Source organism: Phocoena phocoena, chromosome 2, assembly GCF_963924675.1.
Source record: "Phocoena phocoena chromosome 2, mPhoPho1.1, whole genome shotgun sequence".
Lineage (NCBI taxonomy): Eukaryota > Metazoa > Chordata > Mammalia > Artiodactyla > Phocoenidae > Phocoena > Phocoena phocoena.
In genome coordinates, this window is record NC_089220.1 from 85,296,983 (window position 1) to 85,310,209 (window position 13,227).

The 13,227-nt window shown below is 40.4% G+C and overlaps 1 protein-coding gene across 2 annotated transcripts in view; it reads right to left on the reverse strand.

Annotated features, from left to right (window-relative positions):
- VPS39 (VPS39 subunit of HOPS complex) overlaps positions 1–13,227 on the reverse strand; it is a 45,556-nt gene that overhangs the window by 18,015 nt on the left and 14,314 nt on the right. The window contains exons 3-11 of one of the 2 annotated variants that reach the window (XM_065871011.1): positions 13,064–13,096; positions 12,507–12,571; positions 12,156–12,198; positions 10,815–10,909; positions 9,788–9,886; positions 9,247–9,339; positions 6,909–7,092; positions 936–1,056; positions 707–827 (exon numbers count right to left, since the gene is read on the reverse strand). In XM_065871011.1, coding sequence (XP_065727083.1) covers positions 707–827; positions 936–1,056; positions 6,909–7,092; positions 9,247–9,339; positions 9,788–9,886; positions 10,815–10,909; positions 12,156–12,198; positions 12,507–12,571; positions 13,064–13,096 — 854 coding nt within the window. The remainder of the gene's footprint in view (positions 1–706; positions 828–935; positions 1,057–6,908; positions 7,093–9,246; positions 9,340–9,787; positions 9,887–10,814; positions 10,910–12,155; positions 12,199–12,506; positions 12,572–13,063; positions 13,097–13,227) is intronic. The other variant, XM_065871012.1, reaches the window with a different exon arrangement.

The following is a 13,227-nucleotide window of genomic DNA, read 5'->3' on the forward strand; positions in this document are numbered from 1 at the left end:
TGTTTCATAAAATCAAATCCACCCTTTAGAGATGACAATAATCACCACTGGGGATGTTTAAAAGAATAAGACAAAACTTGAAAGTCAATCTCCAAGAAGTGTTTTGGCAATGAGAGCATCACTGAAAGAACAGTATGGTCAGTACTTTGCTGTGAGTAACATCCCACAAGTAACATCCCATCCATTCAAGGAGAGTGAGTCTTGTGACTGCAGCCCTGCTGAACTGAATGTAGCAACCTGAGGTGGGTTCAGAATACCTAAAGAAGGCCTACTTACCCAAGCCCAGGAGACTACTGGTGAAAGGGATTTTGAGAGGCCCTGTAGTTGTTGCATTCAACCACACTGTAATCTTGACAGTTATGACTGTTATTTTAATGTTAGCATTGTCCTTAATTTTTCAAGGCCATACCATATCTATTAAATTATTTTACTGTCCTATTAATTCTATGAAATACTAGTATAATTTAGTATAATTTGCATTCATTCTACATTTGACAGATAAGCAAACTGAGATAGTGAAATCATTTAGAGTCACATAGATATTTTATGGCAGGGTCAGATCCTGAATCCAAGCCCCCTGACTTTCAGCTCTGTGTTTATTCCTCCAGTCCAAACTAAATAAGAACATCTAAACTAAAATCCGCTACTCTGGAGAACAATGAGGAAGGCCCATTTCTCACACCCAAATCTCAGAAACAAGACTTACTGCAAGCTGCAGAGCCAATTCAAACTGCTTGTCCTGGAGAAGCTGTTGGATTTGGGTTGCCATGGGGACTGGAATGAGTCTCCAAACAAAATGGTTGCTGGCCACATAGATAATGTTTGATCTGGAGACAGAAGAGGATTAGCAAAAGAGTGCTGGCTTTATGATAACACAGATAACTTTAAAGCTTTGCAATAATATGGCAGCTACAGTCAAGAAAGAAATTCCTTACCCTCCTGAGGTAATGAAACGGGGCCTTTGCAATTCAATGCTCTGGACCAGAAGCCTTGGCTCAAATGTCCGGATCTCCACATATCGAGGCAACACTGCAATGATGTAGGGAGGCTGGTGCTCTGCACAAGAGAGAACATCTTGAGTTGCGCTTCTGTTCTAAGCCTTTAGGGTTATGGACTGTTTCAGCTTCTCAGTTCTAAGCTGCACTTGGATCTCCAAATGGTCCACTAGTCAAATACCAAGCCAGGATCCTACACTGTGATATACAAAGAAAAAAAAAATGTTTGTCTCAGTGATGCTAAATCTCCTGCACAAAAAAGACGCATCCAGCTTTGCTCAGAGGGACGTGACTCCACTCCTACTATTTCCCCGAGAGAGCTGGGTGAAAGCGTCACTGGCTCCTTTCTCATCCGTCACAAAGCCAGGCCAGACCAAGGCCAGCTGCAGCTCCCCTAACAATGAGTCAGTGGGAGAACAAGGTTACATAACTTCTTTCATTCTCTTAGGAAAGGCAAGAGGAGGGCAACTTCTCTTTTTTTTTTTTCCCTAAAATTATGCTAGAGAAAGAGATCCACATTTCTGGCCAATGTTATTTCTGCTTGAGATTTTCACAGCGAAAAGATGCAGAACTCCACCTAATGCTCAATGGTTCACAGAGAAGGCAGCTGGATGGCATTCTCGGTGCAGCCATTTTCTTACATGAGGTAACTAGTGTGCCAAATTCATAAAAACAGAAAGTAGAATGGTGCCAAGGGCTGAGGGAGGGGAAAATGGGTTCTTGTTTAATAGGTACAGAGTTTTAGTTTTACAAGATGAAAAAGTTCTGAAATGTGCTGCATGACAATGTGAATATACATAACACTACTGAACTGTGCACTTAAAAATGGTTAAGGTCAAATTGAAGGATAAAAAACCATATGATCATCTCAACAGATGCAGAAAAGCTTTCAATAAAATTCAACACCCATTTATGATAAAAACTCTCCAGAAAGTAGGCATAGAGGGAACTTACCTCAACATAATAAAGGCCATATACGACAAACCCACAGCCAACATCATTCTCAATGGTGAAAAACTGAAAGAATTTCCTCTAAGATCAGGAACAAAACAAGGCTGCCCACTCTCACCACTATTATTCAACAGTTTTGGAAGTTTTAGCCACAGCAATCAGAGAAGAAAAAGAAATAAAAGGAATACAAATTGGAAAAGAAGAAGTAAAGCTGTCACTGTTTGCAGATGACATGATACTATACATAGAGAATCCTAAAGATGCTACCAGAAAACTACTAGAGCTAATCAATGAATTCGGTAAAGTAGCAAGATATAAAATTAATGCACAGAAATCTCTTGCATTCCTATACACTAATGATGAAAAATCTGAAAGAGAAATTAAGGAAACACTCTCATTTACCACTGCAACAAAAAGAATAAAATACCTAGGAATAAACCCACCTAAGGAGATAAAAGACCTGTATGCAGAAAACTATATGACACTGATGAAAGAAATTAAAGATGATACCAACAGATGGAGAGATATACCATGTTCTTGGATTGGAAGAATCAACCTTGCAAAAATGATTATACTACCCAAAGAAATCTACAGATTCAATGCAATCCCTATCAAATTACCAATGGCATTTTTCACAGAACTAGAACAAAAAATTTCACAATTTGTATGGAAACACAAAAGACCCCGAATAGCCAAAGCAATCTTGAGAACGAAAAATGGAGCTGGAGGAATCAGGCTCCCTGATTTCAGACTACACTACAAAGCTACAGTAATCAAGACAATATGGTACTGGCACAAAAACAGAAATATAGATCGATGGAACAGGATAGAAAGCCCAGAGATAAACCCACGCATATATGGTCACCTTATCTTTGACAAAGGAGGCAAGAATATACAATGGAGAAAAGACAGCCTCTTCAGTAAGTGGCGCTGGGAAAACTGGACAGCTACATGTGAAAGAATGAAATTAGAACACTTCCTAACACCATACACAAAAATAAGCTCAAAATGGATTAAAGACATAAATGTAGGCCAGACACTATAAAACTCTTAGAGGAAAACACAGGAAGAACAGTCTTTGACATAAATCACACCAAGATCCTTTTTGACCCACCTCCTAGAGAAATGGAAATAAAAACAAAAATAAACAAATGGGACCTAATGAAACTCAAAAGCTTTTACACAGCAAAGGAAACCATAAACAAGACGAAAAACAACCCTCAGAAAGGGAGAAAATATTTGCAAATGAAGCAACTGACAAAAGATTAATCTCCAAAATATACAAGCAGCTCATGTAGCTCAATATCAAAAAAACAAACAACCCAATCCAAAAATGGGCAGAAGACATAAATAGACATTTCTCCAAAGAAGATATTCAGATTACCAGCAAACACATGAAAGGATGCTCAACATTACTAATCATTAGAGAAATGCAAATCAAAACCACAAAGAGGTATCACCTCACACTGCTCAGAATGGCCATCATCAAAAAGTCTACAAACAATAAATGCTGGAGAGGGTGTGGAGAAAAGGGAACCCTCTTGCACTGTTGGTGGGAATGTAAATTAATACAGCCACTATGGAGAACAGTATGGAGGTTCCTTAAAAAAACTAAAAATAGAATTACCATGTCACCCAGCAATCCCACTACTGGGCATATACCCTAAGAAAACCATAATTCAAAAAGAGACATGTACTACAATGTTCACTGCAGCACTATTTACAATAGCCAGGATATGGAAGCAACGTAAGTGTCCATCGACAGACGAATGGATAAAGAAGATGTGGCACACATACACAATATTATTATTACTCAGCCATGAAAGGAAATAAAATTGAGTTATTTGTAGTGAGGTGGATGGACCTAGAGTCTGTCATACAGAGTGAAGTAAGTCAGAAAGAGAAAAACAAATACCGTATGCTAACACATATATATGGGATCTCAAAAAAAAATGGCTCTGATGAGCCTAGGGGAAGGACAGGAATAAAGATGCAGACATAGAGAATGGACTTGAGGACATGGGGAGGGGGAAGGGTAAGCTGGGACAAAGTGAGAGAGTTGCACTGACATACATACACTACCAAATGTAAAACAGATAGCTAGTGGGAAGCAGCCGCATAGCACAGGGAGATCAGCTCTGTGCTTTGTGACCACCTAGAGGTGTGGGATAGGGAGGGTGGGAGGGAGACGCAAGAGGGAGGGGATATGGGCATATATGTATACATATAGCTGATTCACTTTGTTATACAGCAGAAACTAACACAACATTGTAAAGCAATTATACTCCAATAAAGATGTAAAAAAAAAAAACAAAAAATGGTTAAGGTGATAGATTTTATGCTATGTGTTTTTTTTAACTACAATTAAAAATAGAATTTTTTTAATTAGTAAAAAATGAACCACTAGATGGCATAATTATCATATAAAAACGTAACCTCAAAGAATATATTTATAAGAATAGTTTCTTAGTGTGACTAACTTGCTAAAAATTTATTTTCCTCATTATTTATTTTCAGATAAAAAGTTTTTCATATTATATTCACAATTTATACTCTAAATGAATAGTACAATAAAATTTCAAAGCTAGAAGGGAACTCAGAAATGAGGAAAAACTAAGGCCTTAATAATACCTTCATCAGTTTGAATGCTATTGTTATTATTATGTTGATATTTTTCATCTTACCAAAAAATAAAATTTAATAGCATGTTTTTTTGTATTGAATTCTTTTTTTATGCTGACCTCATTTTAAGAAAGATAACTATGTAAAGTTTCTCTGTCCTTTTAAAATCTGGTCCACTTTAATAAGGTCTAATTCAATAAAAGAAGTAATCTATACTAGAAACGCTTTTGGTTGTCATGTCTTATCATTTGTTCAGTCTCCCCAAGTCTTTGACAACAGAGATGGTCTGGATCTCTCTATGTCTTCAAACTTGGCAGACTGGCTGGTGTCCAGCAAGCATGTAATGAATGGCGGACAATGACAGTAATTCATCAATCAGCAAGCATTTAGTAAGAGGCTATGATGTTTCAGGCACTCTCAAAGTGGACCAAGACATAAGCCCAGAGCCCACAGAGCTCCTGCACGAGCAGAGGAGACAGACAACTCACTGCATCCAGTGGGACAGTGCAGCTAGCATGACGGAGAAACCTGAAAGGGCAGTGGAAGCACCAAGGGGGAAGTGACTAATTCTGCCTGTGGGTCAGAGCAGACTTCTGAGAGGAAGTGCCACTGAACGGGGGCCTTGTCATATGAGCAGCATGCTGCTGGGCAGACAAGAAAGGAAGAGGCAACAGCACAGATGAAGGCACAGGGATGGGGAGTCCTTTCAGAATGACTGGAGCCTGGGGGCAGTAGTGAAGAGGAGAGCAGAAATATAATCGAAGTCTATAAGAAGTTTAGTCTTCTTCCTGTCAGATGGTGTTCTTCCACCCTACCCAGGAAGAATGTCCCCTCCCTCCATGTGTTAAGGCACAAAAATGTTTTTGCGAAACACTGCCAAAGGGGCTGGGAACTAACAAAGGTCTTAAAACAGGGTCCCCACGCTGGGGAACCGGAAACCTACTTCCAGCATATTACACACAGCTTCACCTAGTCTACCAAGCCTCTTCTTCTAAAGGAAAACAAGGGTCCCTAGAACATCACGAAGCTTCTTGTGAAGCTCTTAACCACCTCCACCCATGGCAAACTTGTGAATATACATAATCTTGAGCCCTATAAAATACTGTCCTTTTGATTTATCTTCCTTCTGGTCTATTCATCTCTAATCACCACCTGAATAACCACCCGAGAACATGATGCTTTTATCAATTCTACCATTTAGGAATCTAATGGCCTCTCAGACCTTCGAGTGGGCCTCTAACAACTGGCCCCATCCTCATTCCTCCATAATCCACACCACCTGTTTCAGTCAGGTCAGCCTCTGGAATGCCCTCTCACAAATCAGCATGTCTTCTGCATTTCTGCTCATTTTTCAAACTATTCTTTCTGCCTAAAATGAAAGAAATTTTTCTTTAAGCTAGATCCTGAACTCCTTGCCTGGTCTAGTGCAATCTTAATGGAACTTCTTACTGATTAATTGAACAATGAACTTCCCCTTTCTCAACTAGCAAGTCTCAACTCATCCGATTTAATGCCTTAAGCAGGGTCTTGTTTCATCTCTTTATGCAAGATGTAATCCTTGTTTCCCGAGCTAGAGCCCTTAAAGACAGCATGTCTGTATGCCTCTCCACAGCAGTAACGAAAATGCTTACTCTTCAGACTAAAAATGATTGCTGCCAACGTGGTGATATGCTTCCAGGCAATACCATCGCAGAGAGCTGGAAGCCTGAGGCAGGTGTAGGAGCAGAAACACCTGATGTGTAGGACAGACACACCTGAACACACTCTGTGCCTCTAAGCTACAAAAACAAGAGCAGCAATAACCACATCAAAAACCTTTTGATGCTGAGTTATACGGATTATAGGACGAAGTAAAAAATTTCCACTAATTTCCAAATGTAGTCTTTTTGGCAGAGACACAAACCATTAAAAAGAAGGTAAAAGAAAAGGAACTAAGAGGTAAAAATAGTAGTAGTAGATAATCACTTCCTAAAATGTACAATTCTGTTTACATTCTTCCCCCTCTGGGGCAAAACACAACTTCCTACAAAAGCCAGAATATCCCTTTTGGTTTTTTTTTTTTGGCAGGGGGGCCATAACACGCAGCATGCGGGATTTTAGTTCCCTGACCAGGGATCAAACCTGTGCCCCCTGCAGTGGAAGTGCAGAGTCTTAACCACTGGACCGCCAGGGAAGTCCCCAGAATATCCCATTTTTAATAACCCTAAAACTCTTTTCTACTTACAAGAAGGGGAACTGAGAGTGAATGACACTGGAAACCACTGCCTGCTAAAGCTATGAATGGGGCTCCATTCTTCGAGGGTGGCCCAACGTGGGAAAGAGAAGCTACGGTGGTCTCACCCATGGCCACAGGGATGTCTGTCCAGTTCAGGGCACACTTCTGTGTGCAGATCCCCTCCTCATTGAGCACCACGGTGAGATCATCCTGACCCACAGCCACCTTTCCATCTGCCAGAGGTGCAACTAAGGGCTCCAGCTGTTTTCCTGTTGGAAATAGCTCTTTGTTGGACCCCTTTCCATCTACCTATAGGAAGACACAAAGTGAGTCACCCATCATTCTCCAGCCAGAGGCATGAACACACATGGCCCGGAAAAATCAAGTTAAAACCCCAAACCTACAGAAGCCAATAATATTCCTTATTTGGCATAAAGAAATATTATAGAGTCTGTTATGACAAATTTTGTCATCACAACGTCGAACCAGTTCTCTTTTTCTCTAACGTGGAGACAAGCATCTAGCCTGGCAACTAACAATGTCAATTGCTGGCGAGGATGCAAAGCAATTGGAACTCTCATATGATGCTGGTGAGAACACAAAATGGTACAGCCATTTTGTTTGTTGGCTTCTTATAAAGTTAAATATACACTTACCATGGGACCCAACAATCCCATTCCTAGGCATTTCCTCAGGAGAAATGAAAACCTGTGTTTACACAAAAATCTGTGTGCAAAAGTTTATAGCAGCTTTGTTTATAATGCATAAAAATTGTAAACAACTTTGTTCTTCAACTGATGAATGGATAACCAAACTGTAGTATATCCATACAATGGAATACTATTCAGTCATAAAAAAGAATATATTGACACACACACAACACAGTTGGATGTCAAATGCATTTACGCTAAGTGAAAGAAGCCAGGCTCAAAAGGCTACATACTGTATGATCCCATTTATATGACATTCTGGAAAAGGCAAAACTATAAGAGATGAAGAACAGATCAGTGGTTACTAGAGGTTGGTGTGTAGAAGGAGGGCTGACTTCAAAGGGGCAGCATGAGGGAATTTCTTGGGATGATGGAACTGTTCTGAATCTTTTTCTTTTCTTTTTTTGGCCACACGGCATGCAGCATCTTAGTTCCCTGACCAGGGATTGAACCTGTGCCCGCTGCAGTGGAGGCATAGAATCCTAACCACTGGACCGCCAGGGAAGTCCCCTGTTCTGACTCCTGATTGTGGTGGTGGTTATACAACTCTAGGCATCTGTCAAAATTCAGAACTGCACATCCAAAAGAACAAATTTTACTGTCTGCAAATAAATGAATACGTTTTGAATAACCTGGTCCTAAAGCAAGATTCCTCACCCTCAAAACACTCCACCCTCAAGAAGCTGACGGCAACACCTAAGGAAGTCAGAGGAATGAGAGCCCTCTTCCAACTTTTGGCTCTGTCCCCCGCCCCTCACAGACTCCTCTCAGGCACCTGTCTGCCTAGTGGCTATGCAGTCAGTTACACAGCAGTAACTCGCCTAGGAGCTTGCAATTCGGATCCTGATAAAATTAGGCTAGTCCAAGAATATAAACAGGGAACATATATATTAACTAGATAAACAATGAACGGCTGACACAGCAGGGAGTAGGGAAGTGGGAGGTGGGGAGAAAGACCTCCAGGATTGTCAAGTCTGGATTCTGAGAGGGGTATGAAGCTAAGGAATTTCTGTTATTCTATAAAATGAATGGTAAACCAACCTTTTTTACATACAGCCTGCATACTGGAGGGGAAAAAAACCAATGTCGTGGATATTTACCACTTAAGAGAAAAAGCAGGTTATAAAACAATGTGTATAACATGAGATTTTTGTAAATAGGGCAGATGCCCATTACCAAAATGTTAACAGTGATTACTTCTGAGTAGGAGAATTACGGATGACTTGCACTTCTTTTCTTTTCCTTATCTATATTTTCTTATTTTCTATAATAAACACATACGGCTTTTGAAATTTAAAAAAAAACAATGAAAATAATTTTTACAACAAATATACTAAAAGATTTTGGGGGGCAGGAAACTCAAAGTCTTAAAAATACTTAATACTAAAATTGGTATATAATTCCTCAGCACTGAAGCCTCAAGATAGCAGTCCATGATAATGCTACTGGACAGAGGCATGCAGCCCTAATTATCTAGCCCAATAACTAGATACAGGATATGGATAATTCATTATGTAGAGAACTGAGAGTTGACTCTGCCTGGCTTAAGATACACAGACATCTTATTTGTGAAAGATGTTTAGTGCATGAAAGATAACCAAACATAAAAACACAAACCCTGTTATGCCAAGAACTCTACTTAAGGCAGTCTCTTGACCTATAGTTCAGAAGCACATAATCATCTCTCCCAGGTAGACTCATAATCACCTTCCCCAAGGTAAACTGACGATACTTGCAAAATAGTAAATCTTACCCTTATTAGGTAGTAGTCTCTCTTGAAACCCACACAGATAGCATTTTCACACCATGCCATGGACTTGGGCACATCTGGTACACTAAAGTCTCCCTGGAGAAAGACAGCAAGAGTTCACTTGGAAAGATGTAAAAGGAAAAAAACCATGACCTTCCTGTTATTCCACCCCCATTCTGCAAAATTACTCTCACCCTCATCTGAATACAATTCTCTTAGCATGAGGCCAGGAAACCACCCATAATAAAAATACAAGTCACCCATGAACTGGACAAGGTGCATTCGGAAAAGGTGAAAACCCCCTTTGATATAAATGAATCTGTAGAGGTGTAGAATTGTCCTACTCCTGCCTCTGAAGGCCAGGAGATTTTGACAAGTGGGCACAAGTAACTCATAGGTACTCCTAGCAGAGCATTCATCTGGGGAGAACATCAAGACTGGGCTCCTGAGCTTCACAGGAACTGAAAAGCAAGTCTTTCAAGCTGTGGGTCAACTTAGCAGCAGCTCTCACCCAACCCATGGACCAGGAAACAGTGGACTGTACCTGCAATTCATGAAATTCCCTGTCTTTCCAGAAATAGAGCTGCAGCTTCTTTTTCACAGCCACACACATCCGCAACACCTCCTCCCCAGTCTCTGTGTGCTGGGAAGAGACACCCAGAGCGAATGAGGATGTGCACACGATGACTCCAGAACTGACAACTATATTAGAGACTTTTCTACCTTGAAAAGGCTACTAATCTGAACATCCCTTGTCATACAAGGTCATGCTGCCATATAAGCCGAACCAAAGCACACCATTCTATCTAAGATGCGCTCAGAAACAACAGGCTGAGAAGCGCTTCCTCCCCAAGGGCTGCCAGTCAGAGGCCCCGGTCCCAGCAAATGTCATGGGCCTTTATATTTAGAGAGGAAAACCTATATAACTGCTTCCTCCTTTTTTTCTTAAATGCTTCTTGCTCATGGCTGTCAATACCTGCAGGGGCAGGGATCAGCCTGTGTCAGTGACAGCAGGCCCACTTTCAATCCTTTAAAGGAGTAGGGGACGGAAATGCCTAAGCATACAACAAACGATGCAGCGTCAATATAGATCGTAAGTGCTAAAAAGTGATCAAAGCTGAGTAGAGGGGTGACGCAGATTTTGAAGAAGGTAAGGATGACGGATTGGCAAAAATCAGGAGAAATGTCTTTTCCGAATAACGAAAACTCCCTAAGGACAAAGACCACAATGATACGTTCAGAACAAGAGTCACTTTAATGCCCTAGAGCTATGTTCATGTACTGTTACAGTCATGATTTCCCACTAATGGTTTGTCCATGGCAAGCATTTTTGTCCTCGATTAGCTGCCTCCTGAAATACAGCTGTCCGGTAGTGCACACACAGGGAATGCAAATGTTTCAACATTTTAAGGGGGAAATTTCTCTAATACAATCCAAAATCAAATATTCTCTTTGGAGTCTCTGCTGAGTTTGGATATCAATGTTATTCTTCCCATCTAATGGTAGGAATGATGTAGGAAAGGCTGCATTTATTAAAGCACAAAGCCAAATTTCATCTCGCCCACACTTACCTGGAGGTCACATGTGAACAGTGATGCTCCCTTTGCCTTGGAAACTGTAGTGATTTGTTGAAATGTCAATAGGTCATGGACATAAATATTATTTTCTGTTTGGAAGGAGGTAAAACACCCGTATAAATTCTCACAATTCTCTAGTATAGCCACCTTCAAGACACACACACACACACACACACACACACACACACACACACACAAAATAACTGTGTAACAACCAGAAGAACCAAATGGCAAATACTGGTCGAAGATGTACCTTCAGCTTCACTAACAATGACCTATTCTGGTCCATGACCAGTACGGAAACATTTAGGAAGTCACTTAGTCTTCTAAACTTGTATATTTTGTTCCTTTAAATTTGGGCTGGCTTGAATTAAAGAGCTCTTTCACTTCCAAAGAACACTCTTATACTCTGTCTTTCTCAAGTCTGGAAACTTGTGATGCAATATTTGTACAAGAAATTCCTTTCAAAGCTACTCACATTAGGAGGCTCCAGTAAGAGAAAGGAAACCCCCTGTGGATTTTGTACAAACCCATGGCAAGGATTTCTTTTCTAGCAAAGCCAATGCAATAATTTCACTTGGGCCTCTTAGCTAGTTTTAGTTAATTTAAATGTTTCTCTCTTGACTAGAAACTAAGTTTAAAATGATTCTACCACTTGGGCCCTGGGCTGAACAGTACAGAGCATGAGGCAAGTTTCTAGTTCTTCTGCTTGTCATGAAAAGGCCTCACTGGCCGCCTTCCATGAAACTATGGCTTTTCAAACAAGGCCCGGAATAGTCTGGCCCTGATCTCTCACCTGTCTCTTACCAGTCTCCACCATATACCCTAAGTCTGGCCAGATTTCAGGGCCTTTGCTTAAGCTGTTCCCTCTGCCTATAACACTCTGCCTACCCCTCTCTTCCTGTTGAAACCCTAGTCATCCACTGGACAATGCTGTCTCTCCCATTACTAAGATCCCACAATACTTTTTATAAATTTTCATTGTAACTTATCACACTGTAACATGAGTACTTTCTGTCATTTTGGTCTTCAGAACCAGAACCTAAGTTTCAAAGATAGAAACCATGTCTCATTCAACTTGGTATCCCCAATGCCTAGAGTAGGACTCAATAAATATTGAATGAATGAATGAATGAAGTGATACTTCTTGGAGAACAGAGCTCAAGATATGGGGGATGCTGGTGCCTTCATTACCTGTGTACCCTGCTGCATCTGGTTAGGAATGTGTCCGTTTCATTGTTAAGTAACAACTATCAAATTAACCATGAAAGGGTTAATCAGGTCATAGCTTTTGTTTCTTGACACATGAAATACAAATGCAACCCATTTTCTTACCTAACAAGCTGACCAGAATCTTAAACTGGGAAACCACATGGATCTGGAAAATAGTAAATCATTAGACTCAAACACTTCTGACAAGGTTTAACAAATGTTCATTTTAACTGCAATACTAAAAAGGGACTAAAAAGCCCGTATCAATGACAAGGATCTGACTTATGTGCAATCACAATTTCTGTTCGTGAAAGAGGATCTCAGGTACTTGATGGATGGACAGAGATCCCGGCATAAATGGGAGGACAAAGAGCAGAGGATTCAAAGATGAATAAATAATTTTACCAAAGTCCTAGCTTTGACGGGGTCTCATAGAAGTCAAATATTCTTGTAGCTACCACCATCACGGCCTACCTGCTGAATCTTTTTGGAGAAGTTCTTATTGGATTTCTCTAATGTCACTTCAAACCTGTTGCAACCTATGGGAAAGAAACAAACATTCACATTTCCAACACAGGGATACATATAAAAATAACTATGACAAAAAATGCTGCTCCATACTGCTCTCCTACATGAATTATAAAAAATTCCTTAAAGACCTGAAGTTGGAGATCTAAAATAGCCAGTTGTCTTTATTGAGTACAGTAAGTTGCTTTCAACTGCAATTTTAGAACAGAGGGTTTCATGCACCTTCACTTGGCATTAGCAGAAAGGACCACACCACATTTTACTGAAGCTGCAAGGTACTTATGAGGATTTTATCCTACATAATAGCACCTTGGCAAAGTATGTCACCAAAAGAGTGTAAAAAGTAACAGTCAAATATAGGAGCCCCAGCAATGAATCCCAGCCCAAAGAATCCTTAGACTGAGACAGACTAAATCCCACCGGTTACCCTGTGTCCCGTATGACAGGACAGAGCGAACAACACCATCCCCAGAGCTAAAGCAATTTAATGCATCTACACTTACTGCCACTCTCAGGTGATGCTACCTCTGCTGACACTTGCTAAAAAGGGGAAGAAAGTTATAGACCATAAAAAACACATGAAGCCAGCCTTGCTGGGATGACCAAAACATTTAGGGTCAAAAGTCACCAGAGTCAAAAAGAGAATAATTATCACAATAATAACAGC